Source organism: Poecilia reticulata, chromosome 1, assembly GCF_904066995.2.
Source record: "Poecilia reticulata chromosome 1, P_reticulata-male-v2, whole genome shotgun sequence".
Taxonomy (NCBI): Eukaryota; Metazoa; Chordata; class Actinopteri; order Cyprinodontiformes; family Poeciliidae; genus Poecilia; species Poecilia reticulata.
In genome coordinates, this window is record NC_088830.1 from 34,231,315 (window position 1) to 34,259,146 (window position 27,832).

The 27,832-nt window shown below is 49.3% G+C and overlaps 6 protein-coding genes and 1 long non-coding RNA gene across 23 annotated transcripts in view; 3 read left to right on the forward strand and 4 right to left on the reverse strand.

Annotated features, from left to right (window-relative positions):
• slc8a1a (solute carrier family 8 member 1a) overlaps positions 1-6,581 on the forward strand; it is a 33,404-nt gene extending 26,823 nt beyond the window's left edge. For all 12 annotated transcript variants that reach the window (XM_081612090.1, XM_081612086.1, XM_008421057.3 and 9 more), the window contains 4 exons: positions 1,795-1,922; positions 2,179-2,278; positions 2,356-2,619; positions 5,606-6,581. In XM_081612090.1, the coding sequence (XP_081468216.1) occupies positions 1,795-1,922; positions 2,179-2,278; positions 2,356-2,619; positions 5,606-5,982 (869 nt within the window). In that variant the 3' untranslated portion in view covers positions 5,983-6,581. The remainder of the gene's footprint in view (positions 1-1,794; positions 1,923-2,178; positions 2,279-2,355; positions 2,620-5,605) is intronic.
• On the reverse strand, positions 3,173-8,171 carry LOC103471870 (neoverrucotoxin subunit alpha-like). The gene is made up of 2 exons (XM_008421130.3): positions 8,047-8,171; positions 3,173-7,567 (listed from the first exon to the last, which is right to left on the reverse strand). Exons 1-2 carry the CDS (start codon positions 8,087-8,089, stop codon positions 6,930-6,932), a joined length of 681 nt encoding a protein of 226 aa, XP_008419352.2. The 5' UTR covers positions 8,090-8,171; the 3' UTR covers positions 3,173-6,929.
• Positions 8,020-14,119, forward strand: psen2 (presenilin 2). 3 transcript variants are annotated; one of them, XM_008421189.3, is made up of 11 exons: positions 8,020-8,129; positions 9,496-9,629; positions 9,700-9,887; positions 9,947-10,088; positions 10,530-10,597; positions 10,679-10,899; positions 10,969-11,067; positions 12,516-12,575; positions 12,650-12,742; positions 12,822-12,937; positions 13,316-14,119. In XM_008421189.3, the coding sequence occupies exons 2-11, from the start codon at positions 9,498-9,500 to the stop codon at positions 13,469-13,471; spliced, it is 1,275 nt and encodes a 424-aa protein (XP_008419411.1). In that variant the 5' UTR covers positions 8,020-8,129; positions 9,496-9,497; the 3' UTR covers positions 13,472-14,119. The 3 variants fall into 3 exon arrangements, with proteins under 3 accessions (XP_008419411.1, XP_008419404.1, XP_081468262.1); XM_008421182.3 differs by lacking the exon at positions 8,020-8,129 and adding an exon at positions 8,175-8,315; XM_081612136.1 differs by lacking the exon at positions 8,020-8,129 and adding an exon at positions 8,471-8,562.
• Positions 14,120-14,294: 175 nt separating this feature from the next.
• On the reverse strand, positions 14,295-17,398 carry dpy30 (dpy-30 histone methyltransferase complex regulatory subunit). 2 transcript variants are annotated; one of them, XM_008421199.3, is made up of 5 exons: positions 17,277-17,398; positions 14,936-14,976; positions 14,814-14,861; positions 14,483-14,625; positions 14,295-14,408 (listed from the first exon to the last, which is right to left on the reverse strand). In XM_008421199.3, exons 1-5 carry the CDS (start codon positions 17,284-17,286, stop codon positions 14,336-14,338), a joined length of 315 nt encoding a protein of 104 aa, XP_008419421.1. In that variant the 5' UTR covers positions 17,287-17,398; the 3' UTR covers positions 14,295-14,335. The 2 variants fall into 2 exon arrangements, with proteins under 2 accessions (XP_008419421.1, XP_008419431.1); XM_008421209.2 differs by lacking the exon at positions 17,277-17,398 and adding an exon at positions 16,042-16,257.
• Positions 17,399-18,059: 661 nt separating this feature from the next.
• LOC103471937 (mechanosensitive cation channel TMEM63B-like) overlaps positions 18,060-27,832 on the forward strand; it is a 32,294-nt gene continuing 22,521 nt past the window's right edge. For 2 of the 3 annotated variants that reach the window (XM_081612094.1, XM_081612095.1), the window contains exons 1-3: positions 18,060-18,149; positions 18,235-18,312; positions 27,565-27,713. In XM_081612094.1, coding sequence (XP_081468220.1) covers positions 27,615-27,713 — 99 coding nt within the window. In that variant the 5' untranslated portion in view covers positions 18,060-18,149; positions 18,235-18,312; positions 27,565-27,614. The remainder of the gene's footprint in view (positions 18,150-18,234; positions 18,313-27,564; positions 27,714-27,832) is intronic. The other variant, XM_081612096.1, reaches the window with a different exon arrangement.
• Positions 22,016-27,571, reverse strand: LOC103471931 (3-oxo-5-alpha-steroid 4-dehydrogenase 2-like). Its single transcript, XM_008421222.2, has 5 exons — positions 26,720-27,571; positions 23,276-23,439; positions 22,890-22,991; positions 22,672-22,822; positions 22,016-22,557 (listed from the first exon to the last, which is right to left on the reverse strand). The coding sequence occupies exons 1-5, from the start codon at positions 26,989-26,991 to the stop codon at positions 22,491-22,493; spliced, it is 756 nt and encodes a 251-aa protein (XP_008419444.2). The 5' UTR covers positions 26,992-27,571; the 3' UTR covers positions 22,016-22,490.
• On the reverse strand, positions 24,110-26,713 carry LOC145553572 (uncharacterized). The gene is made up of 2 exons (XR_014089601.1): positions 25,116-26,713; positions 24,110-24,525 (listed from the first exon to the last, which is right to left on the reverse strand). It is a non-coding gene; the product is annotated as an uncharacterized LOC145553572 (long non-coding RNA).

Sequence of the window (27,832 nt, forward strand, 5' to 3'; positions counted from 1 at the left end):
TCCATCCATCCGTCTGTCCGTCCATCCATCCACTGATCCATCCATCCGTCATCCATCCATTCATCCACTGATACATCCATCCATCCATCCGTCATCCATCCATCCACCTGTCCATCCATCTGTCCGTCATCCATCCATCATCCACTGATCCATCCATCCGTCATCCATCCACTGATCCATCCATCCATCCATCCACCTGTCCATCCATCTGTCCGTCATCCATCCATCATCCACTGATCCATCCATCCGTCATCCATCCACTGATCCATCCATCCATCCATCCACCTGTCCATCCATCTGTCCGTCATCCATCCATCCATCCACTGATCTATCCATCCGTCATCCATCCATCCACTGATCCATCCATCCGTCATCCATCCATCATCCACTGATCCATCCATCCGTCATCCATCCATCCGTCATCCATCCACTGATCCATCCATCCGTCATCCATCCATCCGTCTGTCCGTCCATCCATCCACTGATCCATCCGTCCGTCATCCATCCGTTCATCCACTGATCCATCCATCCATCCGTCCATCCACTGATCCATCCATCCACTGATCCATCCATCCGTCATCCATCCATCCGTCTGTCCGTCCATCCATCCACTGATCCATCCGTCCGTCATCCATCCGTTCATCCACTGATCCATCCATCCATCCGTTCATCCACTGATCCATCCATCCATCCACCTGTCCATCCATCCGTCCGTCATCCATCCGTTCATCCACTGATCCATCCATCCATCCGTCCATCCACTGATCCATCCATCCACTGATCCATCCATCCGTCATCCATCCATCCATCCACCTGTCCATCCATCCGTCCGTCATCCATCCGTTCATCCACTGATACATCCATCCATCTGTCATCCATCCGTCCACTGATCCATCTATCCGTCATCCATCCACTGATCCATCCATCCGTCCGTCCGTCATTCATCCGTCATCCATCCGTCATCCACTGATCCATCCATCATCCTTCTGTCTGTCATCCATCCATCCATCCACTGATCCATCCATCCGTCATCCATCCACTGATCCATCCATCCGTCATCCATCCATCCATCCACCTGTCCATCCATCCGTCCATCATCCATCCGTTCATCCACTGATCCATCCATCATCCTTCTGTCTGTCATCCATCCATCCATCCACTGATCCATCCATCCGTCATCCATCCACTGATCCATCCATCCGTCATCCATCCATCCATCCATCCACCTGTCCATCCATCCATCCGTCCGTCATCCATCCATCCATCCACTGATCCATCCATCCATCCACCTGTCCATCCATCCGTCCATCATCCATCCGTTCATCCACTGATCCATCCATCCGTCATCCATCCATCCATCCGTCATCCATCCATCCATCCATCCATCCACCTGTCCATCCATCCATCCGTCCGTCATCCATCCATCCATCCACTGATCCATCCATCCATCCACCTGTCCATCCATCCGTCCGTCATCCATCCGTTCATCCACTGATCCATCCATCCATCCACTGATCCATCCATCCACCTGTCCATCCATCCGTCCGTCATCCATCCATCCATCCACTGATCCATCCATCCGTCTGTCTGTCCATCCATCCATCCATCCATCATCCCTCCCTCCCAGAGCAGATTGTTGGTGTTGAGGTTGAAGACAAGCTGAGATCAGACTCTGGATACCCAGAGCTCCTCCGAGTGTCCAGAGCTGGAGGAGACATCATTCATCCTACATTCATTTCAGAAATTCACTTCCTGTGTCGGCCTGCAGCTAAACAAACATGTGACCTTTGTCAGATGGGGTGTGTGAGGAGGTTTTGACAAAGAAGGAGGAGGAGGAGCGGCGGATTGCAGAGATGGGCAGACCAATGTTGGGCGAACACGTCCGACTGGAGGTCGTCATCGAGGAATCCTACGAGTTCAAGGTGAGAGTAAATCCCTAAAATCACGCCTCTGCCTCTCGCGCTCCTCCCAAATGTCGGGACGTCTCGTCTGCACTGGATCCAGGCTGTAGATGTACAGAGACGGAGCTCTGGTGAGGACACTGGTTGTCCACCAGCGGTTTGGTCCAACGTATCCCAGTTCTTACCTCAGGCCACTTTCCCAGCATTCAGTCTGTCTTCAGAGTAACCGCTGGTCTACAGAAAGGCAGACTTTCATCTCGGGTTGGTCTGGTTTCAGAACACGGTGGACAAACTGATTAAGAAGACCAACCTGGCTCTGGTGATCGGGACGAACAGCTGGAGGGAGCAGTTTGTAGAGGCCATCACTGTCAGCTCAGGTACAAACTGCAGAAAGAAAACCTGCTTCTCTGAGTTTTTCACACGAAGCATCAGGGAATGTTGTCTCCTTCCTCAGGTGGTGATGATGATGATGAAGAAAAAATGCCTTCCTGTTTTGACTATGTCATGCACTTCCTGACTGTCTTCTGGAAGCTTCTGTTTGCCTTCGTTCCTCCAACGGACTACTGGAACGGCTGGGCCTGCTTCGTCATCTCCATCTTCGTCATCGGCATGCTGACCGCCATCATCGGAGACCTGGCGTCGCATTTTGGCTGCACGGTTGGCCTCAAAGACTCCGTCACCGCCGTGGTGTTCGTCGCGTTGGGTACTTCAGTACCAGGTGTGACACAAGCTAAGGTTGATCCCGCAGCCAATAAAAACAGATTTAGGGTGGATTCATGCTTTAATTAAACTCCAGTTCGTTGGACTAGAAATCCGGCTCGGTTGGGGAGCAACAGCCTCAGTCTATGTTGAGGTCTGGGAGCCGTCTCAGTTTGACATCTAGCCTCAGCAGCACAAACACCCGCTGGGCTAATAGCCTTAGTCTTGGTAGGAAACCAGAGAGAACGCAAACAGGCAGACGGAGAACATGAGACAGGAAACGGTGATCCCGACTCATGTTCAGGCCAACTCTGCCGCTTGGAGCTGCAAATAAAACACAGGAAGTTTCTTCTGTTGGTCATCAAACACCAGACTTTACTGCTAAGCTAGGCAGCTACATGGAGGCTAACATGGAGGCTTCACCCTGACGGTTAGCTTCTTGTTCCATGAAGAATTTTAAACACGATATTTTCACCAGCAGTGGAACCGTTCAGAAAACAGCTGCGAACTCACGACCTCTATGCCAACACGGGTTTTAGCTGAAGCTAATGCTAACACTCTACATTCAACCATCACAATCGAATCAAAGTTTATTTGTATATCACATTTCAAAGAGCTTTAATCATAAAAACACAAAGTCGTAGAAACAGTGAACAGCGTTACATTCTGCCAGCGTCACACATCAGATTATTGATCAATGTTTCAACGCTGACCAGGTTTTTGGTCTAGGTTTAAAAGCACTCAGGGTTTCGGCTGTTTTCCAGTTTTCTGGAAGTTTGTTCCAGATCTGTGGTGCATAGAAGCTGAATGCTGACCTCTGACCTCTTCGATACGACGTTTCCTACTGAAACAGAGAAATCCCAGTTCTGTAGGTCAGATTGAACTGGTTCCCACCAGAACCAGCTGGACCATTTGTGTTTGAGGAAGGGATTTTTTGGAACCTTTCGGTTTTATAGCTGCTGACTTTTCAGGGGCGGAGCTATAGGGTGTTAAGGGGGGCGGCGGCCCCCGGCCTGGGCCTTGGGAGGCAGAATATGACTTCAGGGATCCAAGCCTTTATATGAGCTGAGCTGGAGAAAGTGGCCCTCTCCTGTTGACAACGGTGTATTTAAAATTACATAGTGATGCCCCAGCAGTTTATATAGCAAGCTGCTCCAGTCATGGTTACAAAAACCTTTACCAGATTGATTTCAGTGACAAAGTGGGTGTAAAATATAGAACAAAATGTGCTACATGTCGGCTTTATTTACATTTAAACTACATTTAAACACGCTGCGCATGCGGCGTGTGCTACCGGCTTCAACCCGTCAACAAAAAGCTTCAGCCGCTGCTAGCGGCGCCAGGCTCTGAGTCGCCTGATGATCTCTGGGTTTGTTGTGCTTCATGTCAGATGGATTCCAGAATGACAGTCGCTCTCTCTGGTGATGAAACCTGTTAGCTCTGCTGTTGAGGGCATGTCCATGTTGTAAAGTTAAATTATCATGAGCTTTATTGTTTGGATATAAAGGGCCCGGCCATTGGCCCCGCCCCCCGGCCGACTCTGACTTATTCTGCCACTGAGAGTTTTGCTAACTCTGTTGCTGAATTAGCTGGATCAGGGGCGCGGAATAGGGGGGAAAGGGATGACCATTCTAGGGGCCCTGACCAGCAGGGGGCCCTCCACAATTATTTATTTATTTTTTGGTCATAGAAATAAAATAAAAAATATCGGGTCCCTGTCAATTACACAATTAATCATATTGTATTTTCAAAGATTGTTTTTAGCAGTAAAATGTAATGTTCCCCCTCCCAGATGAGAAACAAACATCCATATCTGCCCTGAACCCCCCTATCTGGGCTAAATGGTTCGTTCCTGCTGGGAGCTTCAGAGTGACGCTGTTAGCAGCAGACAGTAGGAAACACGAACGACTGGCTGTTACTAAGCTGCTAAGCATTTTAGCCACAGCTCACACAGCTGGATTTGCCCTTGGTAGCATCAGAAGCTCATCTGTGCAGGTCTGACATGGTTCACCACCAGAGCGCAATAACAGAAACACACACAGGATTTTATATAAACATTTTTTACACATATTTGTTAAAACTGTCATCATGTTGTGACAGTATGATATGAGAGGTAATCTGTAAAAAATCTATTTCCTCTGCCTTCTATCAGTGCTAGAAACAACCAATCAGAGGCAGGAGAGTTATAGTGCTGTCAATCACAATCTCATGTGGTGCTGCTCATCCTTCCTCCCCCTTGATTTGTGCTATTCTGCAGCTAGCATAGCACAGAGCTGTGCTGCAGCTAGCTTAGCACAGAGCTGTGCTGCAGCTAGCATAGCACAGAGCTGTGCTGCAGCTAGCATAGCACAGAGCTGTGCTGCAGCTAGCATAGCACAGCTGTGCTGCAGCTAGCATAGCACAGCTGTGCTGCAGCTAGCATAGCACAGCTGTGCTGCAGCTAGCATAGCTGTTAAACTGCAGCCTGAATAAAATGCAGCTACTAGCATGTTTAGAAGTCTGGATTGCTTCATGTGTGTTTTGCTCGTTGCTATAGACTGTTGCCATGGAGACGTTTCAGTATCTAAACTAATAGAAAACATTAACAACCTACTAGCATCCTGGATGTGGACTGTTGGATGTTAAATTCATGAGCAGTAAATATTGAGCTAATTATCAGTATTGACCCAAACAAAGCAAAGCAGATGCAGCCTTTAAAACTGTGACGCTTTTTATGGGTCAATTAGACTCAAAACGTTGGAACAGCAGCTGCACAGGGGGCCAAACTGGTCTTTAGTCAGGGGCCCAGGATTCCTGGATTCACCACAGGTGAAACCAGGACCTCAACACAGACGGTGAGCTTCACTCAACTTAAAGTTTATAATACAGCCCCGTAAATTATCGCTTTAGAATATCTGTGGAGAAATTAATTCAGGAGAAGCTCAGAGCACTGAGCTGCTTTCAGTGACTGAGAATCTAAAGAGGAAAGCGACTGAAAGCTTTTGTTTTCTCCGTCTCTTCTTCAGACACCTTTGCCAGTAAAGTGTCGGCGATCCAGGACCAATACGCGGACGCCTCCATCGGGAACGTTACAGGAAGTAACGCCGTCAACGTCTTCCTGGGCATTGGTGTGGCGTGGTCCATCGCCGCCGTCTACCACTACAGCAAGGGCCAGGAGTTCAGGGTGGACCCGGGAACGCTGGCCTTCTCCGTCACGCTCTTCACCATCTTTGCTTTCATCTGCATCGCCGTCCTGATCTACCGGCGCCGGCCGGCCATCGGCGGGGAGCTCGGTGGGCCGCGTGTTCCTAAAGTCCTGACCTCCGGCCTGTTCTTCAGCCTGTGGTTGATGTACATCGTCTTCTCGTCGCTGGAGGCGTACTGCCACGTCAAGGGCTTCTAGGCCACCTGCTTCAAACTGGAATTGCAATTTGGACGGTTTCTCTTCGGATCATCGGATCGTAATGGGTTCCTGAGAGGTTCTGGTGGGTTTCGGGTTCCTTCAGGTTCTGGCCTGAGAGTCAGAATTGGGTTTTAACCGAGATGTCTGGGTCAGCCCTGCTGGTTCCTCTGACTTCCTGTAACATGTTTGTAAGGTTCTGGTTCCAGTTGTTCAGGTTTTCAGTGTGTTGGTGCAGACTCTGTTCTGGTTTCAGTAGAACCAGCTTTAAAATGTTCTGTTGGACCCAGAATGCTGCATGTTTTCCTCCAACTTATCTTAATCTTTCAGATTATATTTAAAGTGAGTTCTGTCAGGTATTTTGAAGTTCAGCCGGGTCCAAACAGCTTCAGGCCCGGCGTCCGGCCCGGTTTGGACAGACGTCTGCTGACTTCCTGACTGATTCCTCCTCCACCTTTAGTTGTGCACAATGTTTTGTCTTGCATGAACTTTGACCCCACGGCCACAGAGACCCTGAGCAGCCAAGACGCCCCTTCGTCTTCATTCTGCCATGTGATTGGTTGTTTCTCCTCAAAACATTAAAGTTTAGTGAGTGATGATGAGTCGACTTCTGTCTTCAGTGTCTCTGATCTTCCAACTGGGAACGGCTGCCTGGAAGCCTGAGCTTTAACTAGGACGTTAAACACACCGCTGGAGTCCGTAATAATTCATAATTACTATAACTGCTTATGGCAATCATTAAATAAACTGGTCATTAAGATGAAAATAAGCCCCGCCCCCATCCGGAAACAAGACCCGGTTCTGATGTTGACGGTTTCCGGCCTCATCTGGATCCGCTTTAACTCGGGTCATTGTTCAGAACCGGTCCGCTTCTTCCTGGAACAAGACTTGGTTTCTGCTCACTCAGGGGTTCTGGCCCGGTAATGGTTCTGGTTCTGGCCCGGTGGGTCTCAGCAGAACCCAGCATAGCTGGCGGTGGAGCGAGCGCAGAGACCCGGATAGAGCGCCTCTGTGAACTCGGTTCTGAAAGTGTGAACGTGACTCGGCCCGGTTTCAGTCAGCAGGAAGAAGGACAGAACCCCCCCAGCGTGGTCCAAACGGACCCGGACCCGCTCATAGCCGTCATCAGGAACGTCATAGGTCCACTTCTCCCCGCCGTGCCACGCAGTCAGAGCATCTCCCTCTGCTGCGAAGAACCAGGACGCCCGGTTCCGCCCGAACGCGGCCCGGCCCGCTCCCTTCCTGGGGACGCTTTCGTACGCCAGAGCGACGCCGACGGCGGCCCGGTTGTCGGCGCTCATCCAGTCCACATCGAACCCATGGCGACCCGTCAGCGCCGCCCGGCTCAGAACCTGCAGCTCCGCGTCGAACCGCTGCGGGTTCTGCGGGTAGTTCTGGTACCGGTCCGAAACCGTCACCCTGCGCAGGTCCGGAGACACGAGGAGCCAGCTGTTGACGGTGTCTGGGTCCAGGGCGAGGTCCGGCGGGTCCAGCGGGTCCAGCGGGTCCTGCGGGTCCAGGGCGAGGTCCGGCGGGTCCAGGGCGAGGTCCGGCGGGTCCGGCGGGTCCGGCGGGTCCGGCGGGTCGGCTTTAGAACAGGAGACATCAGAGTTCATGCGTCTTTTATGTGTATTTGTTTAGTTAATAACGCTCAATAAAGTTTATTTAGAAAAAATGACTAGAGGAAATAGAACTCCTGCTTAAATACATTTCAAAATAAAAGCATGTGCATAACCGTCTGTTTAATGGTCGATAATCAAAACTTCAACACAGATGTTGAACTTGGTCCAACTGAAAGTTTACAAAACAGCCAAGAAAATCAATGATTCTCAATTTATCTGGAGAAATTAGTTCAGGGGAAGCAAAACCGCTAACCAAGAAGCTAGCAGCTGTTAGCTAGTGAGCTAACAGTCCAGCTAATGAGCTAACAGCTGGACTGTTAGCTCATTAGCTAACAGTCCAGCCAGTAACACACAGTGTTTGTCAAGTCACAAGTTTTAGCAAAAGAAGATGGGGGCGGGGCCTACAGGTGGAGCCACTCAGAGAGCAGCTAGACGGAAGTCTCACCTGGGACCAGTGCGGTGAGCGGCTGCTCCTGGTGTGAGGACATGTCTCCACCCTGAGGGGACACAAACACCCACTGAAGACAGGTAGACCTCTGGAGGACACTGGAACGTTCCCTCTGGTTTATTTCTCTCGGTTCTTCTCGTGTGCGTCACGTTGGGTGTGACGTCAGTGAACGTGTCACGTGGGTCGCTCGGATCAGCTGACCGCTGGGTTTCCGGGTTTATTTCTCGGACTTAATTTCGGTTCAGGTCCAGTTCGGTTCTGCACAGGTTCGTTTTTCTGAACTTACTCTGACAAAAAGCGACCAGAGTGACGGTCGGAACCATCCGAGTTCGGTTGGCTTCAGGAAAAAGTCTGTTTGGGGCACATGAGTGGTCAGTTTGTTCGGTTCTGTTGAGCCAGGCAGTACCAGCTCGGTTCGGTTCGATTAGACAGTAGAGTTCCGGTTCTGTCGGAGCAGATAGTACTGGTTCGGTTCTGTGGATTGCTGCTGCCTCTTTACTAAACATCTGGAAGGTAACAGGAGCCGAGCCGAGTTATTTCTCAGCCTCAGTTTGATCAACTTCTGGGTTTTAATGTTTCAACATCATCATTAGGACAATTAAAGCCATTATTGCTGATATTTCTCGTCCTGAGTTCCAGATTCTGGCCTCAGACTTCCTGGTATAAAAGGTTCGAGTTCTGGTTCCTGCAGCCGAACCTTCTGGCGCCTGTTGGTTTGTTTTAATTTTTAATCTTTGTCTTTTACTTGCTGTAACATCAGTTGGCCATTTGGGACACGAATAAATCTGAATCTGCTGTAGCAGTCAGCACAGGTTCTGGTGGTTCTGGTGGTAAGACAGTGGAGGTTCGGTTCTGTTGGAACAGATGGTTCTGTTTGTGTACCGAGACCAGGTTCTGGGTTCTGCTTGATTCTTTAGTTTCCTCTACAAATGACTGTACCAGTAGTTTTAGGACCGAGAGCAGGTTCTGTTGGTTCTATTGGGTTCAACAGGTTCCGTTGGGTTCTGCTTGGTTTCGGTTTGTTCTATTGGGTTCAGCTGGTTCTGTTGGGTTCTGTTAAGTTCTGCTTGGTTCTGTTGGGTTCAGCAGGTTCTGTTGGGTTCTGTTCAGCAGGTTCTGTTGGGTTCAGCAGGTTCTGTTGGGTTCAGCAGGTTCTGTTGGGTTCAACAGGTTCTGTTGGTTCTATTGGGTTCAGCAGGTTCCGTTGGGTTCTGCTTGGTTCAGCAGGTTCTGTTGAGTTCTGCTTGGTTTCGTTTTGTTCTATTGGGTTCTGTTGGGTTCAGCAGGTTCTGTTGGGTTCTGTTAAGTTCTGCTTGGTTCTGTTGGGTTCAGCAGGTTCTGTTGGGTTCTGCTTGGTTCAGCAAGTTCTGTTGCGTTCTGCTTGGTTTCGTTTTGTTCTATTGGGTTCTGTTGGGTTCAGCAGGTTCTGTTTGGTTCTGTTTGCAGTGATGAGTGTATCGGACAGTGATGAGGAGCTCTACAACGAGCGGACCGCCCTGGTTCCGGCCCAGAACCCTGCGGTTCCGTCCTACCGACCCGACCCAGAGCTCAGCCCCACCGAGGACTCTGACAGTAAAACGGTACCGGCCCGGTTCTGCTGACCGTGTTTGAGGACGGTGTCGGTCCTGACAGGTTTTGCTCCCCTCGCAGGCCGGGCGGAGCGGCGGGCGGGCCGGTCCGGACCCGGGGGCGGAGCCTGAGGACGAGGAGGAGGAGCCTCTGAAGTACGGCGCCAAGCACGTCATCATGCTGTTCGTCCCCGTCACGCTGTGCATGGCGGTGGTGGTCGCCACCATCAAGTCCGTCAGCTTCTACTCGGAGAAGACCACCCAGCAGCTGTAGGTCCACCAGGTTCTGGTCCCGGTTCTGGTTCTGGTCTCACCCGGTCTCTCTGCAGGATCTACACGCCGTTCAGCGAGGACACGCCCGACGTGGGCCGCCGCCTGCTGCACTCCGTCCTCAACACCGCCATCATGATCAGCGTCATCGTGGTCATGACCATCCTACTGGTGGTGCTGTACAAGAACCGCTGCTACAAGGTAGGACTGGACCGGACCGGACCGGACCGGAGCAGATCAACCTGACCCGACTCATCATGATCAGCGTCATAAACACATTTAATTATTTTTTTGTGGCGAATTTTCTTTAGATTTTGTGTTCATCAGAACATCTTCTAATAACTCAGAATCATCGTTATATTTTTCCATTTCCTGTCAACTCTTAACATTTTGTAACATAAAACCACGTCGGGTGGATCTAGCGCCCCCTAGCGCCGCTGCCAGCAGGTGTTCGGAGCGAAACCCGACAAGGAAACGATATTTCTCCAGCAGACGGTCCAGCTGGTTCCGCTTGTGATCCACATTGATGTAACCGGGTCGGGGCAGAGAATCGCTGCCCTGGTTCTGAACTAGAAGCCAGTCCAACCTGCTGAATGTTCTGGGTCCGTTTCAGCCTGAAGTTCTGGTTCTTCTCTGCCTCAGTTCATCCACGGCTGGCTCATCCTGTCCTCCCTCATGCTGCTCTTCTGGTTCAGCTTCATGTACCTGGGGTGAGTTTCCGTTCTGAAGGACCCAGCCGGCCCGGTTCTGGCTCTGGTCCATCACTGGGCTCGTCCTTTCTGTGCCATCAGCGAGGTGTTTCGGACCTACAACGTGGCGGTGGACTACCCAACGGTTGCCATGGTGATCTGGAACTTCGGCGCCGTGGGCATGCTGTGCATCCACTGGAAGGGGCCGCTGCAGCTGCAGCAGGCCTACCTCATCCTCATCAGCGCGCTCATGGCCCTCGTCTTCATCAAGTATCTCCCCGAGTGGTCCACCTGGGTCATCCTGGGCGCCATCTCTGTCTATGGTGAGTCCTGGAACGCCGTCGCCTCCTGCCTCACCGTCACGATGCCGCTAACATCTTGCTCCCCTGCAGACCTGGTGGCCGTCCTCAGTCCAAAGGGACCGTTGCGGATGCTGGTGGAGACGGCTCAGGAGCGCAACGAACCCATCTTCCCTGCCCTCATCTACTCCTGTAAGTACAGAGTTTCATCTGGTTAGGTCTAATTACAGTTCAGTTCTAGTTGGGGGCTGGTCCGGGTCTCCTTCTGATCTAGTTGGGGGCTGGTCCGGGTCTCCTTCTGATCTAGTTGGGGGCTGGTCCGGGTCTCCTTCTGGTCTAGTTGGGGGCTGGTCCGGGTCTCCTTCTGCCTTCTGGTCTAGTTTTGGGCTGGTTCGGGTCTCCTTTTGGTCCAGTTGGGGGCTGGTCCGGGTCTCCTTCTGGTTCAGTTGGGGGCTGGTCCGGGTCTCCTTCTGGTCTAGTTGGGGGCTGGTCCGGGTCTCCTTCTGGTCTAGTTGGGGGCTGGTCCGGGTCTCCTTCTGGTCCAGTTGGGGGCTGGTCCGGGTCTCGTTCTGGTCTAGTTGGGGGCTGGTCCGGGTCTCGTTCTGGTCTAGTTGGGGGCTGGTCCGGGTCTCCTTCTGGTCTAGTTGGGGGCTGGTCCGGGTCTCCTTCTGGTCTAGTTTTGGGTTGGTCCGGGTCTCCTTCTGGTCCAGTTGGGGGCTGGTCCGGGTCTCCTTCTGGTCTAGTTGGGGGCTGGTCCGGGTCTCCTTCTGGTCTAGTTGGGGGCTGGTCCGGGTCTCGTTCTGGTCTAGTTGGGGGCTGGTCCGGGTCTCCTTCTGGTCTAGTTGGGGGCTGGTCCGGGTCTCCTTCTGGTCCAGTTGGGGGCTGGTCCGGGTCTCCTTCTGGTCCAGTTGGGGGCTGGTCCGGGTCTCGTTCTGGTCTAGTTGGGGGCTGGTCCGGGTCTCGTTCTGGTCCAGTTGGGGGCTGGTCCGGGTCTCGTTCTGGTCCAGTTGGGGGCTGGTCCGGGTCTCGTTCTGGTCTAGTTGGGGGCTGGTCCGGGTCTCGTTCTGGTCTAGTTGGGGGCTGGTCCGGGTCTCCTTCTGGTCTAGTTGGGGGCTGGTCCGGGTCTCCTTCTGGTCTAGTTGGGGCTAGTCCGGGTCTCGTTCTGGTCTAGTTGGGGGCTGGTCCGGGTCTCGTTCTGGTCTAGTTGGGGCTGGTCCGGGTCTCGTTCTGGTCTAGTTGGGGGCTGGTCCGGGTCTCGTTCTGGTCTAGTTGGGGGCTGGTCCGGGTCTCGTTCTGGTCTAGTTGGGGCTGGTCCGGGTCTCGTTCTGGTCCAGTTGGGGGCTGGTCCGGGTCTCGTTCTGGTCTAGTTGGGGGCTGGTCCGGGTCTCGTTCTGGTCTAGTTGGGGGCTGGTCCGGGTCTCGTTCTGGTCTAGTTGGGGGCTGGTCCGGGTCTCGTTCTGGTCTAGTTGGGGGCTGGTCCGGGTCTCGTTCTGGTCTAGTTGGGGGCTGGTCCGGGTCTCCTTCTGGTCTAGTTGGGGGCTGGTCCGGGTCTCGTTCTGGTCTAGTTGGGGGCTGGTCCGGGTCTCCAGATGTGTGGTCGGAGCGCTCCGATTGGTCATAACATTTCTGTTTTTCTGCAGCTGCCATGATATGGACGGTGATGATGGCGAACCCGGTCGATGGCCAGCGCTCTGAAACGGGTCAGACTTCACTAGTGGCTACGCCTGCTCTGCTGTCCAAGCCTGCAGTCTAAATAGTGTCTCTATGGCAACAGGTTCAGATGAGGAGGCAGAGCTAAATGGTGGGAGGGCGGAGCCTCCAAGCCGACGGCCGAGGCCCGTCACGGAAGAGGAACTGGAGGAGGAACGTAAGTGGAGGAGCTGCAGGCCAGAACTCAGCTGGTGTCTGGTTACCATGACGATGATTATGATGGTGTGTGTGTGCAGGCGGGGTGAAGCTTGGCCTCGGAGACTTCATCTTCTACAGCGTCCTGGTGGGAAAGGCTGCAGCGACCGGTGGAGACTGGAACACCACCCTGGCCTGCTTCGTGGCCATCCTCATCGTACGTTCAGCCCTGTTGCTTTCCTTCCACTAAACTTTTCATCAATCATTTCTGGGGTCATTCAAAGTGCCAAGACAGTTTCAGATGTAAGGTAAGTTTCTTAGTCACTCCAGGTGGTAGGAGGTTATCTAAGTTGGCCACGTTGAGTCTGAGGATTCAGTCTTCTTCCTGTGTTCTCTGAATGAACCAATGAGGCGAGGCTCTGATCCAGCAGCACTTCCAGTCAGAGGTAGAGGTAATGGCAGCATCATGTCTCCTCTAGTGGCTTCAACTAGGAGAGAATGAGCTGAAGAGAGAAAATGGTATGGGGTGTGAGAACGTTGAGCCGGTCATGTGACCCATTGTCCATCCCCTTTCCCCCCTCTGCCCCTCCTCCAGGGTCTGTGCCTCACCCTGCTGCTCCTGGCCATCTTCAGGAAGGCGCTGCCCGCGCTGCCCATCTCCATCGCCTTCGGTCTCATCTTCTACTTCTCCACTGACTTCCTGGTTCAGCCCTTCATGGACAATCTGGCCAATCACCAGTTCTACATCTGAGACCAAGCCCCGCCCATTTCCTCATCAGCCTGCTGGACCGTCATCCAATGACGCATAAAGGCCACTTCCTGTGCAGCTCTGAGCAACAGGAAGTGACGTCATACACTCTGACCTTACCTGGTGGTCTGCTCAGGTGTTTGATGTATGTAGTTTGTCACGCTGCAATTGGCTGAGACCTGGCCTCTGCATCATCGACCTGGTTACCCAGACGCTCCAATAAAGGCGTGGAGATGCAAAGTGGGCGGAGCCACCAGTTTATTACTACTACATTACCCACAATACTCAGGTCAAGAAGTCTGGTTCTTTGGACACTTCCTGTTGAAAAGCCTCATGGGAGTTGTAGTTTCCCATAAGGGAAACATTTTTTAAATTTTTCTTTTCCTTAATGAGATATTTTACTACATAATTAAACTATTTAAGGTATTAAATAGTTTTAACAGGAAGTGATCTGCCAAAGAAAAAGCAGAAAATATTTTATAGTATTTGTCTGGGTCCTAGAAAATCCTCGTGGTGAATATGATCCCCTGTACGTGTTTGTATAATATTGGCCTGTCTAGGTCTCCATACATCTGCAGGTTGTTTTGTTTTTAACTTGTTCTTCTGTAAATGTTTCACATAAACAAATTAAATGGAGTTTTCTGGAACAGACTCAAGTCTTTTAACTTCTCAGTGACTTCCTGCTCCTCGGGTCATGACCCTTCCTCCCTCCAGCTAACGGTCAGAGGTCAGCTGACCTCCCAGTCATCCTGAGCTTCACAGGACGCTGCGGCCCGTCGGGTCCGTTCTCCAGAACAGGACCGGTGTGTTCTGAATAAATGAGGCGTTTCCATTTTTAATACGTTTATTCTGGATTCTAAAACAGATTTAGCTCCGCTCCTCGAACTGGGATTTGTTCTTCAGCAGGAACGCTGCCAGATATTCGATAGGGTTGGGAGGCCTGGAGAGAAACATCCACAACGTCAGAACCAGCGAGCGGCAGCAGGTACCGACCCGACCCGCAGCAGAACCCACCTCTCCTTGGCCAGGACGGACAGGCCCTGCAGCAGGATGGGAACCACGGTCTGGTCCAGGTAGGCCCGAGTCGGCAGCGCCTGCAGGTCCACCTTCTGCTTGGACAGCTTCTCCGCGGTCGCCTTCTCGTTCTCCACCGTCCGCTGGGGACCAATGACCCGACCCGTTACTCAGACATCGGTTCTGGGACCGATCCGAAGGCGGGTCGGTGGCTCTGTCCCGTCCTGAGGTTCTGATCAGGTTCTGGATCCAGTAGCAGCAGAACCTTGGAACGGGACAGAACCTGTACAGAGTGGTGAGTGAAGCAAAGCATGCTGGGAGATGGCGTTACCTGCAGGTTCTCCGTCAGGCCGAACTCCGCATGAGGGTTTTCAGAAACCTGCAGGAGGATTCGGGTTCAGACAGCTGTTGCCATGGAAACCGTGTGTGTGTGTGTGTGTGTGTGTGTCTCACAGGTGTGTGTCCCTCCATGGACTGGTCTGGGTCTGTGTGATCTGAAAGGCAGAGCGGCAGGTCAGGCTCCTGATCATGGGAAACATGGGAGAACGTTCTCCTGAGACCGGAAATACGCAGTGCTTTGATCACGTGACTAGCATGCTGCAGGGTTTCCCCCAGTGCATTATGGGCCTGGCAGCCCGCCATCCTTTACTAGTGCCACCGCCAGGCTAAACCTTTGTTTGTTTTTAGGAAAATAATAATAAAAAAATTGAAAGTTTTTATTTTTTTAAGCCGGATTGCAAGTGTCTCTGTTGCTCCGAGCGTTTCACTATCAGAGCAGATTTATTCCTAAAAGATGTGTTTACAGAAGATAAGTTTATAGTTTATGCATTTAAAGCCGGACCAACCACACCGCTGGTGCCTCTGCGCAGCAATAGCTGGATTAAGTTTACCTCAGCGGGATCGCACACACCTCCTTTCACTCAAACGACACAGGCTGACCTGTATGGATTTTACATCACTCCCCTGTGAGGAATTATGATTCTTTCCAGAGTTTTTGATCAAGGTAGGACTTTAAACACAACTCTGGTTGCAGCTCTACATGAACTGCAGGAATAACTTGTAGTTGCTTTCAGAGGTGCGTTGAGCGAGCGGTGAGCATGATTTATTTTGTGAACAATAAATCCGCACAAAGACTTTTGTGCGGCTTTTCCATCTCAACACGCTGCCCAGCGCCCAGCTCTGCCTACACTGATAAAGTCTATGTGTTCCCGGTTGGAAGGTGTATTAGTTAACAAAGTAGCGCTGACCTGATCATGCAGGTTCAGCGTTCACGCTTTCCTGTCTAACGCATCACGCTGATTTAGTAGTTTTAGTATTATTTTTCCAGTTACTAAATGCATCAAACTGTATCAAATGCTTCGTCCACTTAGACAGTTAATGTGCGCGGCCGTGCAGAGATCTGAGAAACTCGTCCCATAAACTCGATCAACCAGAACAGTTTCTGTGGTTCTTATTAAAAACTCAACAGACACGAAATGAAAGAGCTACTGAAGCCACATTAGCAGCATTGAATTAAATCTCCCGTTTGTTGTGCATCTCTGCGTAGTGCAGCAGATTACCTCATCATGCAGGGCCGGTCCAAGGCTGGATGAGGCCTGGAGCAGAATCTGACTTAGGGGCCCCTTTTGTTGCTAAAAACATCAGCACCTCAATCAGGTGTGTTGGATTTAATCTGAGAGAGGGAGGAGTTTAACTGGCCAACATAAAAAGCAATCAGTTATAATTGCAGTTTACTAAACTGTATTTGTGAACAAACAGCTCAAATTCAAAGATTAAGCTCACAGCATTAGGTTGTTGCTATGGTAACAAAACAATCTGAATATTGTTCTCTGAATTTTTACAAAGTAAACTTGGCAGATCCTTAAAATCTTACAGTTAAATGTTAAACATTTAAAATCTTTTATGTTTGCTGAAACTGAGTCACATTTAGCAGCATTGATCATCTCAGTAAACAAATGTTACATTCATGCATCTGTTCTGGCCCCTGAAGCCCTGGGGGCCCCATGGAGCCACTGACTTATTTTGGATTAAACAAAAGTCCAAATAATTGATATTCATTTTAATTGAATATTTTGATTAGTTTTTAAGACTAGTTGTGGGTTAAGTAGTGTTTCACTGGCGATGTTTTCCCGTGACGTGTATTTACGGCCCACCGGGCTGACTTCGTCTTCTGGGGGAAACTGATGCTGCAACTCTTCAGTCTGATTGTTCCTCTGACTCCAGAACCAAAACCCGAACTGGACCGACTGGGTTTGGGATCAGCTTCACGGGAACCTGGTGACGTCTCCAGCGGCGGTTACCATGGTAACCTCCCCGCAGCCTCTTGATGCAGGAGGAGACTGGACTCATAAGCAGAATCTCTACCTGAACGCTCGGGGTTCATTCGGAACCGCAAGGGACTCGCCGTCAGAACCGCCGGAACCGGTTCTGGTTCTGTTTGGCTCTCCAGCAACACATCAGGTACGAAGTCGGCTGTTTAAAGTTCAGTTGGAAATAAATCCGAAAGCAGCGGTTCGGTTCTGGTTCTGGCCGGTCTTAACCCGTACAGCTGGCCTGGATCCGGACCTGGACCCGGACCCAGCTCGAACCGGGCGACGTGGGTCAGTACGCGGTTGGTTGTTAGCTTAGCATCTTAGCTCTCTCCGGTAAATAAACCGGACCGAGGACAGGAAGCGACCAACGGCGGGAGACCTGAGCGATAACGCGCCGGATGAAACCGGAACCACCGAACAACCGGTCCGAACCTCCCCAGAACCCACCGATAAGAACCATCAAAGCTCAACAATGAACTCACCGTCCGCCATGTTTGTTGTGGAAGTGTGCGCAGTAAATCCGGCGTACGCTGATTCTGCTTTGACGTTACGCCAGAAACGTTCCTTCCAAAATAAAAGCAACGTTGTTTCCGGTTTCCTTTTAAAGTAAGAGCATAACAAGTACTTGATTTCAGGCTGGAGGGAAAACTAACGGAACTCTTTTAAAGATGAGGAAACATCTTACTGGTTTATATAACTGGTGTGACACTGTAGAAACGATGGATCGTGTTTTTATTAGTTGAAGGAAACATGTGACTCAAAGAAGATTATTAAAAACGGAATTAGGTTTTAATAGAGAATTTGAGAATGTGGTTGATCAGTTAAATAGCATTGAGAATAGAATGCATTTTATTATCATTATACGAGTGTACAACGAAATTAAAAACCATTTTTCCAGTACAGACATGTACATTAAAAAGAAGCGCACGTAAAATGTATATATACAAAAATTTACCAAATTTAAAAATACAGAATATGAATAAATATAAACTATATATAAATATTGCACAGAGGTAGTGTTGCACAGTGTAAATATTGCACAGTAAATATCACAAGTGGTTACACTGCAGGTAGGTGGGGGATAAGTCAGTGCATGTGTGAATGTAGGATTGTTACAGCTTTTGGGAAGAAACTGTTTTTGAGCACCTGTAGCTTCCTGGTCAAACCGTTTGAGGTCAGGGTGGGAGTTGTCCTTCAGGATGTTTGTTGCTCTGTTTAGGCACCGTGAGGGCAGCCAATGATTCTCTGTGCTGCCTTGACGACCTTCTGAAGCCTCTCCCCGTCTGCCACGGTGCAGCTACGGTTCCACACTGATCCAGTACGTCAGCCAGCTCTCGATGGATGAGCGGTAGAAGGTCAGCAGCAGTTTGGGGTCCAAGCACTCAGGAAGTGTAGGCGCTGCTGAGCCTTCTTGGTGATCGTTGTGATGTTCTCTTCCAGTCGATCCAGCGGTGATGAGGACGCCCAGGAACCGGACAGAGTGGACCCTCTCTACACACTCGCCATCGATGTAAAGAGGTCAGGGCGGTGCTTCCTGAAATTGACAATGATCTCTTTGGTTTTCTTGGTGTTCAGAACAAGATTGTTCACTGTACAACCAAATACTGGGCTGATTAGGAGAATTTGAGGTATAGATATTAGGATCCAACAGATGGCAGTAGTGCAACAATAATGGACTCAAGCTGCCGTTAAAATCTAAAGAAGAGGTCGTCTGCTTTGGATCCGCAGGCCGGATTTCTGCTTGGAAAGGTTTAAAATCCTGGCTCTCCATTGAGCAGGATCATTTAATGAATGTTTTCCTATGTTGCAGTTCTGCAGCGTTAGCTTCAGGAAATGTTCCAACACCAGTCAGAACCTGAGGAGCTGCCAGGTTCTGACTGAATGTGGGTCTGAAATCTGAGTTTATGAGAAATGTTGCAGCTTTCCTTTAAAACGTGGTTCTGCTGACCCTAAACAAGAAAAGCAGAACATTTTGCTGCTGGGTTAAAGTTTCAAGACGAGGCCTGAAGGCCTGGGCCCAAATCTGACCCGCCTCATGAAGAGACGTAGAGCTGCAGACTGTAGAGCTGCCAGATGACATCAGTGAAAAGATTTTCAATATTATCTCATTTCAAGAAAGTATGTGTCAAATTGCAGAAACTATTCTAGCAATCTGGTTTAATCGACGCCTTCTGCCACAAACGGCCCTTTGATGAAATGAAAAAAACACAAGAGCAGGAAGGACAGCGGAGACCAAACCAACTGAGCCTAAAGCAGCACAAAGAGCCTAAAGCAGCACAAAGAGCCTAAAGCAGCACAATGAGCCTAAAGCAGCACAATGAGCCTAAAGCAGCACAATGAGCCTAAAGCAGCACAATGAGCCTAAAGCAGCACAATGAGCCTAAAGCAGCACAATGAGCCTAAAGCAGCACAATGTGCCTAAAGCAGCACAATGAGCCTAAAGCAGCACAATGAGCCTAAAGCAGCACAATGAGCCTAAAGCAGCACAATGTGCCTAAAGCAGCACAATGAGCCTAAAGCAGCACAATGAGCCTAAAGCAGCACCATGAGCCTAAAGCAGCACAATGAGCCTAAAGCAGCACAATGAGCCTAAAGCAGCACAATGAGCCTAAAGCAGCACAATGAGCCTAAAGCAGCACAATGAGCCTAAAGCAGCACAATGTGCCTAAAGCAGCACAATGAGCCTAAAGCAGCACAATGAGCCTAAAGCAGCACAATGTGCCTAAAGCAGCACAATGAGCCTAAAGCAGCACAATGAGCCTAAAGCAGCACAATGAGCCTAAAGCAGCACAATGTGCCTAAAGCAGCACAATGAGCCTAAAGCAGCACAATGAGCCTAAAGCAGCACAATGAGCCTAAAGCAGCACAATGAGCCTAAAGCAGCACAATGTGCCTAAAGCAGCACAATGAGCCTAAAGCAGCACAATGAGCCTAAAGCAGCACCATGAGCCTAAAGCAGCACAATGAGCCTAAAGCAGCACAATGAGCCTAAAGCAGCACAATGAGCCTAAAGCAGCACAATGAGCCTAAAGCAGCACAATGAGCCTAAAGCAGCACAATGTGCCTAAAGCAGCACAATGAGCCTAAAGCAGCACAATGAGCCTAAAGCAGCACAATGAGCCTAAAGCAGCACAATGAGCCTAAAGCAGCACAATGAGCCTAAAGCAGCACAATGAGCCTAAAGCAGCACAATGAGCCTAAAGCAGCACCATGTGCCTAAAGCAGCACAATGAGCCTAAAGCAGCACAATGAGCCTAAAGCAGCACCATGTGCCTAAAGCAGCACAATGAGCCTAAAGCAGCACAATGAGCCTAAAGCAGCACAATGAGCCTAAAGCAGCACCATGAGCCTAAAGCAGCACCATGATCCTAAAGCAGCACCATGATCCTAAAGCAGCACAATGTGCCTAAAGCAGCACAATGTGCCTAAAGCAGCACAATGAGCCTAAAGCAGCACAATGAGCCTAAAGCAGCACAATGAGCCTAAAGCAGCACAATGAGCCTAAAGCAGCACAATGAGCCTAAAGCAGCACAATGTGCCTAAAGCAGCACAATGAGCCTAAAGCAGCACAATGAGCCTAAAGCAGCACAATGAGCCTAAAGCAGCACCATGATCCTAAAGCAGCACAATGAGCCTAAAGCAGCACAATGTGCCTAAAGCAGCACAATGAGCCTAAAGCAGCACAATGAGCCTAAAGCAGCACAATGTGCCTAAAGCAGCACAATGAGCCTAAAGCAGCACAATGAGCCTAAAGCAGCACAATGAGCCTAAAGCAGCACAATGAGCCTAAAGCAGCACAATGAGCCTAAAGCAGCACAATGAGCCTAAAGCAGCACAATGAGCCTAAAGCAGCACAATGAGCCTAAAGCAGCACAATGAGCCTAAAGCAGCACAATGAGCCTAAAGCAGCACAATGAGCCTAAAGCAGCACCATGATCCTAAAGCAGCACAATGAGCCTAAAGCAGCACAATGAGCCTAAAGCAGCACAATGAGCCTAAAGCAGCACAATGAGCCTAAAGCAGCACAATGAGCCTAAAGCAGCACAATGAGCCTAAAGCAGCACCATGATCCTAAAGCAGCACAATGAGCCTAAAGCAGCACCATGATCCTAAAGTAGCACAATGAGCCTAAAGCAGCACAATGTGCCTAAAGCAGCACAATGAGCCTAAAGCAGCACCATGATCCTAAAGTAGCACAATGAGCCTAAAGCAGCACAATGAGCCTAAAACAGCACAATGAGCCTAAAGTAGCACAATGAGCCTAAAGCAGCACAATGAGCCTAAAGCAGCACAATGAGCCTAAAGCAGCACCATGATCCTAAAGTAGCACAATGAGCCTAAAGCAGCACAATGTGCCTAAAGCAGCACAATGAGCCTAAAGCAGCACAATGAGCCTAAAGCAGCACAATGTGCCTAAAGCAGCACAATGTGCCTAAAGCAGCACAATGAGCCTAAAGCAGCACAATGAGCCTAAAGCAGCAAAATGAGCCTAAAGCAGCACAATGAGCCTAAAGCAGCACCATGATCCTAAAGTAGCACAATGAGCCTAAAGCAGCACAATGTGCCTAAAGCAGCACAATGAGCCTAAAGCAGCACAATGAGCCTAAAGCAGCACAATGAGCCTAAAGCAGCACAATGAACGTAAAGCAGCACAATGAGCCTAAAGCAGCACAATGTGCCTAAAGTAGCACAATGAGCCTAAAGCAGCACAATGAGCCTAAAGCAGCACAATGAGCCTAAAGCAGCACAATGAACGTAAAGCAGCACAATGAGCCTAAAGCAGCACAATGAGCCTAAAGCAGCACAATGAGCCTAAAGCAGCACAATGAGCCTAAAGCAGCACAATGAGCCTAAAGCAGCACAATGAACGTAAAGCAGCACAATGAGCCTAAAGCAGCACAATGAGCCTAAAGCAGCACAATGAGCCTAAAGCAGCACAATGAGCTACATCAGTTTCAGTGTTAAAATCTCCCACAGTAACAAATCCATCTGCATTTAACTCTAAACCAGATTTTTAATAAATTTGATGGAAGAGTTAAATCCTGTCAACGATACGGAACAACAAACTAAACGTTTCAGTTCTTTGCAACCAGGATGAGAAAAACAGAGTCACATGTTCAGGAGGAGCTAATATTAATATTTAATACATATAAACGGCTGCAACTCAGACAAGAGAGAGGAATCCACCGAACCAGACCCAGACCCAGAACCAGAACCCGTCAACAGTCTGAATCAGCTTTAATGTTTATTCTGATGGACCGACATTAAGACAAGTACATAATGTTTAGAGGAAATAGAAGAATAAAAACACATACATGTGAATATAGAACCAAATTTAGAGAAAATGAATAATAACATTTAAAATTTGCTTATTTAGTTTCACTGCAGAGCAGCAGACGACCCAGAACCAGAACCACTCAGTTAGGAGTTCACGTGTCCCACAGAGACAGTCTGCAGGGACAAACTGTCTCTGTGGCGCCACCTGATGGTGAAAGCCTGGACAGATTGAGTCCAGGATGTGCGGGGTCTGCGGGGATGTTGGTGCTCTGGTCCTGACCCTTGACCTATAACCCATCCTGGATGGAGGGAACGTCAGCCTGGACCGGTCCAGTTCGGGCTCGGTGTTGGTTCTCTGAGAAGGAGGAACTGCAACAGCCTCCAGAAGGTACCAGTTCTCACAGGTTGGGCCTCCATCCCTAAAGAATGAAGGGAATGATGGCTTTCCGGGAGCGGGGGTAGTCCACAAACCGCCGCTTATAATCCCTGGAAGACACGCAGGGAGCGATTCAGCCCGAGTTCTTCTGATGCGAGCTAAAACCCAAACCATTACCCAACCCTAACAAAGCTTGATCCTGAAAGTTTGGGACTGAACGGTACCTGTGGTGATGGTAGGCTCTGGGCCCGATGGAGCAGATGGTGAAGAAGGCAAAGGCGAAGGCTGGAAAGGACCAAGCAGCGAGGGCGAAGCCGCACCACTCTGTGATCTCCCCAAAGAAGTTGGCACCAGAAACCAACTCAAACATCCCCCCTGGAAGACGGAGAGCGGTCAGCAGGGAGTCGGCACTAGGCGGCGCTATAGAGTCTTTGTGCCGTACCGTGGGGGATCCTGTAGACGTACTCCCCAGGTTTCCTCAGGTTACGCAGGATGTGGTCACTGTGGATGTTGATGGTCAGACCGACAGCAAACAGCAGAAAGCCTTGAGAAAACAGAATAAAGACATGAAGTCCAGCAGGAGGCACATCTGGACCCAACCTGACCCACCCAGAACCACCAGGTGTGGAGGTCAGTGAAGAACCAATGGCCCAATTCCTCACTTTCCTACTTCAGAACCCGCTGAACAAGCCAAACGTCCTCATCTCATCTTTACAAATCAATTCACATCTAGCGTGCTTCTGAATGTCCTGTGGTGGCTTGTTCAGCTTTTGGACTTCAGAACTCCTTCAGAACCGGTTCCTGCCACGGCGGAGCGTTGCATCTGACCTGCAGAGAGGCGAGCGCTGGTCAGCCAGGTGTGCTGCAGGTGAGCGCAGTGCAGCAGGTTGTGTCCCTGCAGGAAGCCGTTCAGAGAGCAGAAGACGATGGAGGAGCAGATGATCTTCAGAGGAACCGGCCGCCCGCGGGTCAGCAGGGAGTAGATGCAGCTCCTGCAGAACCAGAACCAGAACATCTCCACCAAAGCCGACCGAAACATCAACAGGAAGGATTCCACCCATAATCTATAATCCATAATCCCAAACTAAACCCGTCTGAGAAATCTTAGACGGGTCTGTAAATTCCCACAGAACCAGCGGTTCCTTAAATGCATCACAGCTGGTCCCACTGCAGAACCTCGTCTGCTCCGGGTCCAACAGAACCAAACTGGGTGGAACCATTTTGGGTCCACTCAGGTTGGACAGGTGAGGTAGCCAGCAGGAACGTCTGTGTCTTACCAGAACCAGAACCAGCTTAGGTTCTGTTCAGTTCAGTTAACCTCCAGAGCCTGGGCTCTGATGAGGCGTTCAGGTCCTGGACTCTTCAGGAATGACGTCATGATCCGTGACGTCATTCCTGATCCAATCAGAAACCAGATGTGTGGAATATGTGCCAGTAGCTAAAACAGGTAAATGGACCGAACTTCACAAAGTTCTACAAAGTATTTAAGTTCATTTCTGCCATTGACACATTTTCTCACACATTAATATATTTGGCAATCAGAGAAATGACTAAAGACAGTTTCTAACTTTGGATGTGATTATTTAATAGTTTTCTGAATAAAGAGCTCAAAGTTTGATTTGATAGATTCTGATCATTTTTATATTAATATTGATGAACAGAAACTTTTACAGTTTTATTAAAGAATATATTTACATAATTTAATGTACATTTAACATTTCAAGACAAACAAATAATTTTCCTGTATTTTTTATACGTTATTGAGAAATGACTTGATTTATAAATCAGTCATTGTCAAACATTAAACTACATATTTTTCTTACTTTTTTCCAGAGAATAAATATTTATTACAGTTTGTCAACTATTGACAGCAGAGAGAAAATAATTCTAACAGTAAATTATGTTTATTTCATTACAAAAGCTACATTAATACACTAATACTTCAGATTGAGATATTTACAACAAAAAGTGAAAGAATAAAACATGTATTCATTATACTGGGAACACTGGTCACAGGCTTCAGTCTGCTGGTCACACTGGGAGAACTCAATGACTTCTGAGACGTCCTGGTTCACAGGCTAAAGCCAAGAATAAAAGAGAAATTATCCCAAAGTGAAATAGAAAATACATAAATGTTTCCTTCACATTCATAAAAAGCCATTTTCAGCATGTTGGGCTCTGACTCGTAGCATCTTTATAGCTAAACACCGACATGGAGAAGCTGAGCTGGAAACAGACTGAAGACCAGCAGCTCCAGCTCTGATCCTGACTGACCTTTACTCACTAAATCCTCTGGTTTTTAATTCACTTCTCCTCTAACAGCCGTTTCTCATCAGCTCTCATTAGGAAACAGTATGAAACGTTAGCTGCTATGCTAACAACCAGAGGTTATATTAGCTGCTACGCTAACAATCAGTGGTTATACTAGCTGCTACGCTAACAATCAGCGGTTATATTAGCTGCTATGCTAACAATCAGTGGTTATACTAGCTGCTACGCTAACAATCAGCGGTTATATTAACTGCTACGCTAACAATCAGCGGTTATATTAGCTGCTATGCTAACAATCAGCGGTTATTTCAGGCCAATCTAGCTACATAGGAAATATTTTCCGGTTGTTTAGAAGCGAATTTCTGGCTGCAAAGTGATTCTGATCTTTCATCCTTACCTGGGGAAGGTAATCCTAATGAATCCAGTTTGTTTCGTAAAACGATTGAAACACAGCAAAGGACCGAAGGAGCTCCGATCCCCTGCTGCCACATACAAGATGGCGGCGCTGTTACGTAGGACTCAGCGCTCCATGAGGCGTCTACGTATTCATGTCTATGCTATGCTGCTAAGAAAAGTTATAAAATCAGGTTTTCAAAAAGAGGAGAGAGAGAAAAAGACAAGAGTGTTAATTTATAACCCAGTTTTTCTCCAAGAGAGGTGAGTAGACTGAGACTATCAACCATTTAGCATAGTTAGCTTAGCTACAAACTACTGTTTGCCTCCATTTCACTAGCATTTAATGAATTAAGGAAAAAAATTACCAACATATTCATATACTAACTTGCCCTTGTACCTTTTACCACTTAACAACAGATGAGTCAGTCAGCAGCAGCTCTAACCCACGTCCCTCCTGAGTGAAATTAAAGTGCAGTATTTTATATAAACATTTTTTTCACATATTTGTTAAAACTGTCATCATGTTGTGACAGTATGATATGAGAGGTAATCTGTAAAAAAATATTTCCTCTGCCTTCTCTCAGTGCTAGAAACAACCAATCAGAGGCAGGAGAGTTATAGTGCTGTCAATCACAATCTCATGTGGTGCTGCTCATCCTTCCTCCCCCTTGATTTGTGCTATTCTGCAGCTAGCTTAGCACAGAGCCGTGCTGCAGCTAGCATAGCACAGAGCGCAGCTAGCATAGCACAGAACTGTGCTGCAGCTAGCTTAGCACAGAGCCGTGCTGCAGCTAGCATAGCACAGAGCCGTGCTGCAGCTAGCATAGCACAGAGCGCAGCTAGCATAGCACAGAGCTGTGCTGCAGCTAGCATAGCACAGAGCTGTGCTGCAGCTAGCTTAGCACAGAGCTGTGCTGCAGCTAGCTTAGCACAGAGCTGTGCAGATTCAAACTGAATGCTAAGTTTAGTTAGCATATCTACCAATGATGGCAGATAAACGGTTTCCTGTAATGATTAGTTGTTTCTCCACCATTAGCACATTTAGCAGTGAGTGAATGAGGATGATTGACAGCACTAAGACCCTCCTCCTGGTTCTGATTGGTAGTTTTGGTCAGAACGGTGCATCACTTTAACCAGTAATTCAGGAAGCAGATGGAGGAGATGATTGTTTTCAGATTATCTGCCTCATAACAAACTGCTACATGGTGACAGCTGTAACAAATATGGAGAAACATATTTTATTAAAGTTAAACTGCAGCCTGAATAAAATGCAGCTACTAGCATGTTTAGAAGTCTGGATTGCTTCATGTGTGTTTTGCTCGTTGCTATAGACTGTTGCCATGGAGACGTTTCAGTATCTAAACTAATAGAAAACATTAACAACCTACTAGCATCCTGGATGTGGACTGTTGGATGATAAACTCATGAGCAGTAAATATTGAGCTAATTATCAGTATTGAAACTGGTCTTTAGTCAGGGGCCCAGGATTCCTGGCGGCGCCCCTGGTTCCGAAACTCTATACCTGAGCTCACTGCGTCACTAAATGACCCAAAACACCCCGAACCTTTCCAGAACCTCCACCCGCCGCGGTCCGGTCCCTCTGACCTGTAGAAGTAGTGCAGCATGAAGGTCCAGACGAGCAGCGACCTCGCGGTGTCAGGGCCCGGTTCTCCAAAACCCAGCAGCAGCATCAGCGGAACCAGGAAGGCCGGGACCTCCTGCAGGAACCAGGCCGGGCTGGCGGGCCAGCAGCGGCCGCCCGGCTCCGCGTAGCGGCCGTACTGTCCGCAGCGGCGCGTCTGCCGCAGCAGGAAGGCCGCCCCGCTGACCACCAGCCCCCAGCTGAGGGTCGACACGGCGGCAGATCGGCACTCCATCCCCCGCGGCGCAGCTGCTGCTTCCGGCGCGGCCCTCTGCCAGAGCCGGAGGCTCAGCCAATGAGCTGCAGAGGCTGGAGGAAGAGGCAGAACACTGGCTTCCGGTTCGGCATCAACAGCCGAGCCGTGGCTCTGTGAGGGGTCAAAAGGTTCGGTTCTGATGGGATCCGGTTTTCCAGGCCGGAACCAGTTTAGATGAAGATCAGATGACCATCAGAACCAGAACCTCCATCAGAACCATCTTCCTCCCATCAGTCCCAGTCTGGTCACTGAACATAACGGGGTCCAATCAGCAGCACAGGTTCTGTTCTGACCCGGTTCCTGGGAGTCCAGGCGGAGATCCGACTTTAGATTTCATGAAGTTAAATCTTCCTCTTCCCCAGTTCAGATTCCAGATGTTTTATAATATTTATGTTTCTGTTATAACCAGCAGATGAGACTCTGATAATAAACATGATTTAATTCTCGGTTCTGTTCTGGCTTGTTGGACGGTTAGAGGTCCACTGAGTCCATCCGTCCTCTGCTGGACCTGAGAGAGACGAATCTGACAGCAGCAAACTTTATGTGCCGCAGACTAACTGAAAAAGCGGATCACAGTGGAGGTTAGCCCTGAAGAGGGACCGATGAACGAACCACCAACCCGCCCAGGTCCATCCTGGACGGGTCCACCGCAGAACCGGCTGGGATTCGAACCGGGGACCTTGCTGCCTCCACAGCTCATCGTAAGTTTTAGCCAAACTTTTTTCTTCTGGTTGTCCGGCCCATAGACATAATATAAGAGTAAACCCGCATTGGCTGCTCCGGAGCAGGAAATACGGCGGCCATCTTGGAGAGGTCGTCC

Coding starts and splice junctions, on each gene's coding strand:
- LOC103471870 (XM_008421130.3), bottom strand. CDS start 8,089: ATGTCCTCACACCAGGAGCAGCCGCTCACCGCACTGGTCCCAG. Junction 7,568..8,046: donor GCTCACCGCACTGGTCCCAG/GTGAGACTTCCG, acceptor CCTGTTCTAAAG/CCGACCCGCCGGACCCGCCG.
- dpy30 (XM_008421199.3), bottom strand. Junction 14,862..14,935: donor CCATGGAGGGACACACACCT/GTGAGACACACA, acceptor ATCCTCCTGCAG/GTTTCTGAAAACCCTCATGC. Junction 14,626..14,813: donor GCCTGACGGAGAACCTGCAG/GTAACGCCATCT, acceptor ATTGGTCCCCAG/CGGACGGTGGAGAACGAGAA.
- LOC103471931 (XM_008421222.2), bottom strand. CDS start 26,991: ATGGAGTGCCGATCTGCCGCCGTGTCGACCCTCAGCTGGGGGCTGGTG. Junction 22,992..23,275: donor CAGCGCTCGCCTCTCTGCAG/GTCAGATGCAAC, acceptor TGTTTTCTCAAG/GCTTTCTGCTGTTTGCTGTC. Junction 22,823..22,889: donor CGTCTACAGGATCCCCCACG/GTACGGCACAAA, acceptor TCCGTCTTCCAG/GGGGGATGTTTGAGTTGGTT.
- psen2 (XM_008421189.3), top strand. CDS start 9,498: ATGAGTGTATCGGACAGTGATGAGGAGCTCTACAACGAGCGGACCGCC. Junction 9,888..9,946: donor GAGAAGACCACCCAGCAGCT/GTAGGTCCACCA, acceptor GTCTCTCTGCAG/GATCTACACGCCGTTCAGCG. Junction 10,900..10,968: donor GGGCGCCATCTCTGTCTATG/GTGAGTCCTGGA, acceptor GCTCCCCTGCAG/ACCTGGTGGCCGTCCTCAGT.